This window comes from Hermetia illucens, chromosome 3, assembly GCF_905115235.1.
Source record: "Hermetia illucens chromosome 3, iHerIll2.2.curated.20191125, whole genome shotgun sequence".
NCBI classification, from domain to species: domain Eukaryota; kingdom Metazoa; phylum Arthropoda; class Insecta; order Diptera; family Stratiomyidae; genus Hermetia; species Hermetia illucens.
In genome coordinates this window covers 54,258,547-54,264,749 of record NC_051851.1, presented here as the reverse complement: position 1 = coordinate 54,264,749, position 6,203 = coordinate 54,258,547, and the positions used below count along the sequence as shown (strand labels likewise).

The 6,203-nt window shown below is 42.7% G+C and overlaps 1 protein-coding gene across 1 annotated transcript; it reads left to right on the top strand.

Moving 5' to 3' along the window:
• The first annotated feature begins 412 nt into the window (after nucleotides 1-412).
• Nucleotides 413-1,450, top strand: LOC119652638 (flavin reductase (NADPH)). The gene is made up of 2 exons (XM_038056886.1): nucleotides 413-655; nucleotides 751-1,450. The coding sequence occupies exons 1-2, from the start codon at nucleotides 583-585 to the stop codon at nucleotides 1,284-1,286; spliced, it is 609 nt and encodes a 202-aa protein (XP_037912814.1). The 5' UTR covers nucleotides 413-582; the 3' UTR covers nucleotides 1,287-1,450.
• Nucleotides 1,451-6,203: the final 4,753 nt, after the last annotated feature.

Sequence of the window (6,203 nt, the reverse complement as noted above, 5' to 3'; positions counted from 1 at the left end):
TAATGACAACTCACTGTCAACTGTTGTTTTCTCTTTCATAACTTATTTAAAAATATCAGCTGGTTTTCGAGATATTTGATTTCGGAGTGCCATAACTGTCCAACCTTTTAATTGGTTGACTATACGTACTATAAACGTAAAAACGGAAAAAATAGTTTGACATCCGCCTAATTTAAAATGAACGTAAAAACATTCCTCAAATCTCGCTCAATCGATTTATTTTAAGCTGAAACATTTGGTTCCTCCAAGGAAGATTGAAATGAAATAGAACTTAATAGACCTACGGATATAACATTTAAAAGAAATATAACTTCCACACTTCTCGTGTTAAAATTCAAACTAATTTAAGAGCATAAAGAAGCGATCTCTTAGCATTTCTCTTATAAACTTGCAAATCAAAACAAAAAACCGAAACATTTCCCGGCTTTGACAAGTGCCCGAGAATTCCAGTGTGTGCCGAGACGATCGCGGATTATTCATTTAAATTGCATACAATTGGAACTTGACACTCAGGCAAAGTGGGAGCATTACTTGGCAAACTAAGTTTGCATTATTAACTGAATAGCGGAGTTCGTGGTAAAGATGCAGAGAATCGCAATAATTGGCGGCACCGGCATGACTGGGCAATGTGCCGTTGACCACGCGATAAAACGAGGTAAACCAATAAAATATGTAATAATAGTTTTATGATGTGACTTGCACAAAGTAGCGCTTCTTACATAACTATACCATTTTCCTGGCACCATTCAGGGCTTCAAGTGCGCTTGCTGTATCGGGACGAGGCCACAGTACCAGAAAAGTTCAAAGGCAAAGTGGAATTGGTTAAGGGAAACGCAACAAACTTGGACGATGTTCGGAATGTTCTCAAGGGCGTCGAAGGAGTTTGCATTGTTCTCGGTACCAGGAACAAGGTTGAGCCAACAATAGAACTCTCCACGGGGACACAGAACGTCATTACAGCCATGAAGGAGCTCGGCCTGAACAAAGTGTCTGCGTGTTTGTCGAGCTTCCTCTTCTACGACGAAAGTAAGGTGCCCCCAGTATTTCACAACATCAACGCTGAACATAAGAAAATGCTGGAAACTCTCAAATCGTCTGGGTTTGACTACGTAGCAGTCTTACCGCCACATATTGCTGATGAGCCGTCTGGCGAGTTCCAGGTAAAACATGATGCAGCCCCAGAGGTGCGAGTCATCTCCAAGTTTGACTTGGGCAAGTTTTTAGTTGATTCACTTGAACAGCCAGAGCACTATAAGTCGGTTTGTTCCATTTGTAAGAAATCTTAAAAGTTCCAAAATTCATCCTTAAATCCAAATACGCGACTCAATTAGGGGTTGGAAAAAATGTCTGGTTAAAATTAGTATAAGTGTGGTATCAATGAAGATTTTAATTTGCATTTAAGATCCAATTTCTAATACAATTCAGAAAAATATACAAATGAGAAATTTAATTGGGTTTCAAATCGATTACTGATGATATCGGCTTATCGCTTGGACGGTGTGTGATGATAATAAAGCTGCAAACAGCGTCATTGAAAATGAAGTGTTAAAAACATCTGCTATCCTCACTCACTCAGAGTACATGCAGTTCAGTCCACATTGTCTAAGATTATGATAGATTTCGTTTGTCCTAATTTCATCAATATGATGCAAAGAGTCAGTTTCGTCAGGAGAAAAACAACTTATAGTTTTGTGTAAATAAATGTAATTTTTCCGATTATAAAAGACGTTCCTATCCAACAAAATCACCTACAGGGCTACGCTACTTGCTTCAGCTTCCTCCATGATTTCCTGCTTCTCTGCCCTTCTCCACTGTTATACGCCATTTAGTTATCGCATGACCAACTCGTCGGCCACCATGAGATAGTGGTTTAATGTGTGACCTATCCACTGCCACTTTCGAGATATCAAAGATCAGAATTATTACGGGCATATGATCGGTTCGCCAATCCATTTCTTCACTAGTTATGGCCTTAGACTTCAACACTCCGATGATTCGACGTAAACATGAATTGATAAAAGCTTGCAGCTTTTGAGGAAAAGTGGCCGTCACTTTCCATGTACTACTTCCATATAGTAGCACAGAAACAACACCGACACGGAACAGCATCTTCATATCAGTGTTGAGATAGTTGCATTTGCAAACTTTGGACAAAACGGTGAAGGTGGATTTAGCGCTGTTAATGCGACGAGTGATGTTAATTCAGTAGCTTCCCGGATATACAAATTGATCGACTCCCGCAATGTTCTACCCATTAATGCGAATCGGAAGAGTGCAATGACCAGTAAGATTGAGAACCTTGATTTCGTGGGTGTTTATCTTCAGTCCGGCACTACATGTTTCCTTTTCAAGAATAATCCCCATTTGGCCAAGTCCATGCCTCAGTGAGAGAGCAAGCAAATGTCATCAGCGTAGTCAAAGTGTTTGAGGAAAAATGACATTGTTCATTGAAGCTCTTGCAGTGTGCGCTTAGCGATAGGAGCGGTATTCCTTTCGCTTTTTCCGGGGTCAATTTGAACAAAGAATGCATTCAATAATGTGTATTAGTAATGTCTGCAGTGTCTTTATGCACCTCTTTGCTTTGCTTTGCTACCCCTATAGTTTTCCCAATTATCCCTCTAAATTTCAAAATTCCCAATGCTGTTGACGGTGAGCCGGCATGGACATGGATTCAAGGCCACGGACCGAGAACGAAATTAGCGGGGCCAAGAACGGGGGGGAGTATCACGGAGTCCATAAAGGAAGTGAGAAAGTTTGGCGAAGAGAGATTGATTATCAAACACGGCAATTTATCAATATACAAACGTTAGATGTGCATTCGATGGAAAGTCCGAAAGCAACACAGGAAATGAGAGAAAAAGTTGACATTGTTTTATGGGAATATGTATCAAATGTAAAATATAATTTGTAGAATACAATTAAACTGAGAGAATATATAGAGGAAAATACATAATAGTTGACCACACAAACATAAAAAAAACAGGAGTACGCATAAATGGTGAACTAACAAAACGAGCTCTCTGTCCATTAAAATCCCTAGAGACGGGTTTTACCTTTCTTTCGGAATATAAAGCAAAAACTACATACTGGCGGTCGGATCACTACTAACCGTAAATATAGAAGTTATGGGCAAGAATTGCGAAACCCCATGTTTTATATATTTTTCAAGATCCGGTGCGGACCCACGTTCCAGAAAAGCGCACGTTAATGTTGTGCAATGACAAAAGCCACAACAGGAGCCTCGGACTGGACGGATATTACAACGACGAATCTGGCAACGACAAAGGAATAACAATTTGCGCATTTTCCCGTGTACATTTCCCCTGTACAGAAATGAAGCTGCTGAGCTGCCGATACCCTGTCCCAATATAGGGCTGAAGTAACAGCGTTACAGGAGATGCGTTAGACAGGGAACGGTTTCCTGGAGAGGAGCACCTACCCGATATATTATAGTGACCATCCAGTAAACCATATGCTCTTAGTCAGCAAAAAAATGAAACCTGCTGTTATCGACTTTGAAAATATAAGCGAAAGGCTTTGCATTCTGCGTTTGCGAGACACATTTAGAAATAGAAGCCTCATAAACATTCACGCCCCTACAGAGGAGACTGCAGAGTCAGAGAAGGATACCTTCTACAAGGCAGTAGACCGAACCCTCGAAGCCTGTTCCAGATACGATATCAAAATCATACTTGGGGATTTTAACAACCAAGTAGGGAAGGGTATTCAGGCGATACGTTGGCTCCCATAGCTTACACCAAAATACAAATGATAACGGACTGCGGATCATTCAATTAGCAGTGTCACATGAAATGGTTGTTGGAAATACCTGGTTTGCGCGGAAAGCGGTCTACAAACACACGTGGGCCTCTCCAGGCGGGACCACTTTCAACCAAATTGACCACATGTTGATCGAACGCCGCCACCTCTCTTGATGAATGTCCGAATATATAGGGGGGCCAATATAGACTCGGATCACTATCTCATTGGCATGGTGCTCCGAGCTCGGATAACAATACCACCTAGAATCCCCTCTGACAATCAGGTGAGAGGCCATTAACAACGCAGCCCTCCGCAACACCTATAAGAGGGAAATGGATGCCGCTATAACCGCAGTCAACAGAGATGCTGGAGATGAAGCATCAACAAATGATCTTCACAATCACCTGAAAAACGTTATCATAAATACAGCCACAAACATATTTGGCCTCAGCCGCAAAAAGAGTCGGAACGGCTGGTTTGACGATGAATGTAAGCGAGCAACGGAACGGAAGAATGGTGCATATCGAGTAAAGCTGCATTCTCAAAGAACGCGGGCACGCGCGGAGACTTATCACGAACTCCGACGAGCGGAGAAGCGACTTCATAGACGGAAAAAGCCTGGGAGAACCAACAAGTCTGTGAACTCGAAAAGTACAGGGAGTAATCGCATCAGGCGCGGAAGTTTTACCAACAAGTCAGCAGGATGAAGCCTTATACACCTCGATGTTCATCCTGCCGAGACAAATAGGGAAATCTGATTTCCGACAGAATGGGCATTTTGAAGCGATGGGTTGAGTACTTTGATGAACTACTGAACAACCAGAACATCGGCGAGTTGGAAGTCCTGCCAACTGAAGACGACGGACAAATACTGCTACCACCATGTATAGAAGAAACAGTCCGTGCAATTCATCGGCTTAAAAATCATAAGTCGCCAGGAGCCGATGGAATTACAGCCGAATTGGTTAAATATGGAGGTGACCAATTACACCAAGTCGTTCATCAACTTGTGTTCAAGGTAGGGGACAGCGAGTCAATACCTGACAACTCGCAAAAAGACATTATCTGTCTCTTACATAAAAAGGGAGATATCAATTATAGAGGTATCACGTTGCTGAGTACCATCTATAAGATATCTTGCTAGGCCGGATAGCTCCATACGTCCAGGACATCATTAGGCCATATCAAAGAGGCTTCACTCCAGGCAAATCAACAACAGATCAGATTTTCTTTGTGCGGCAAGCGATGGAAAAACTGTTGGAATATGGGTACCAGTTGCACCATCAATTCATCGACTTTAAAGCCGCCTATGATAGCATAGCCAGGGTAAAACTGTACACGGCCATGAGAGAATTCGGTATCCCGATGAAATTTATAAAACTGACTAGGCTGATCCTGACCAATGCGCGAGGCCAGATAAAAGTTGCAGAATCACTTTCGAGACCATTTAACATCACCAACGGTCTAAGACGAGGGGATGCCCTATCATGCGTCCTCTTCAACCTGGCCCTGGGGAAAATGATTCGCGATGCAGACGTAAATGCGAGAGGCACCATTCTCTTCAAGTCCATCTAACTACTGGCCTATGCTGACGATATTGACATTATGGGAAGAACAATCCGAGATGTGCCTTCAACCAGATCAAACAGGCGGCGCGAGATCTCGGGCTGGACATCAATGAAGGCAAGATGGTGGCAACGTCAGCATCAAAAACTAAAGAACGGACAACATCGAATCGTATTGGTCAAAGGAAAACAATGAAGATAGGAGATTACAACTTTGAGACAGTTGAAAATTTCTCCTATCTAGGGTCGAAAATTACAACCGATAACAGCTATGACGATGATCTTGGCAGCCAACAGAGCCTATTTCAGCTTACAGAAACTATTTCGTTCAAAACGTCGGGCCAAAGCTCTTACTGTACAAGGCTATGATCTTGCCAGTCCTTATGTATCCCTCGGAGACATGGATTTTTAGCAAGAAAAATTGCGAACTCTTGGCCGCTTTCGAAAGAAGAATCCTCCGAAGAATTTTTGGTCCCCTACATGAGGATGGACGATTCCGCAGCCTACATAACGACGAAAACTATGAGCGATACCACAACCGTCTGGTCGTAGATAAAATCCGGCTCAACAGGTTGGAGTGGGCGGGTCACTTAATTCGTATGGATGAAGATGATCCAGCCCGGAAAATCCATGAGGTCAATATCCATGGTAGAAGAAGAAGACGAGGCAGACCCAGCCTGAAATGGAGCGATGGCCAGGACGCCAGACAGTTTTTAGGGATATCGAATTGGTGCACCGCGGTGCAAAACCGGAGTTTCTTGAGTTCTTTATTAAGGCAGGTCTAGGCTGGATACCGGTTGTTGCGCCGTTGATGATGATGATTATGTCCCACAAATAGATTTAAGGCAATCAACTGTGATAACTCACAGCATTGGT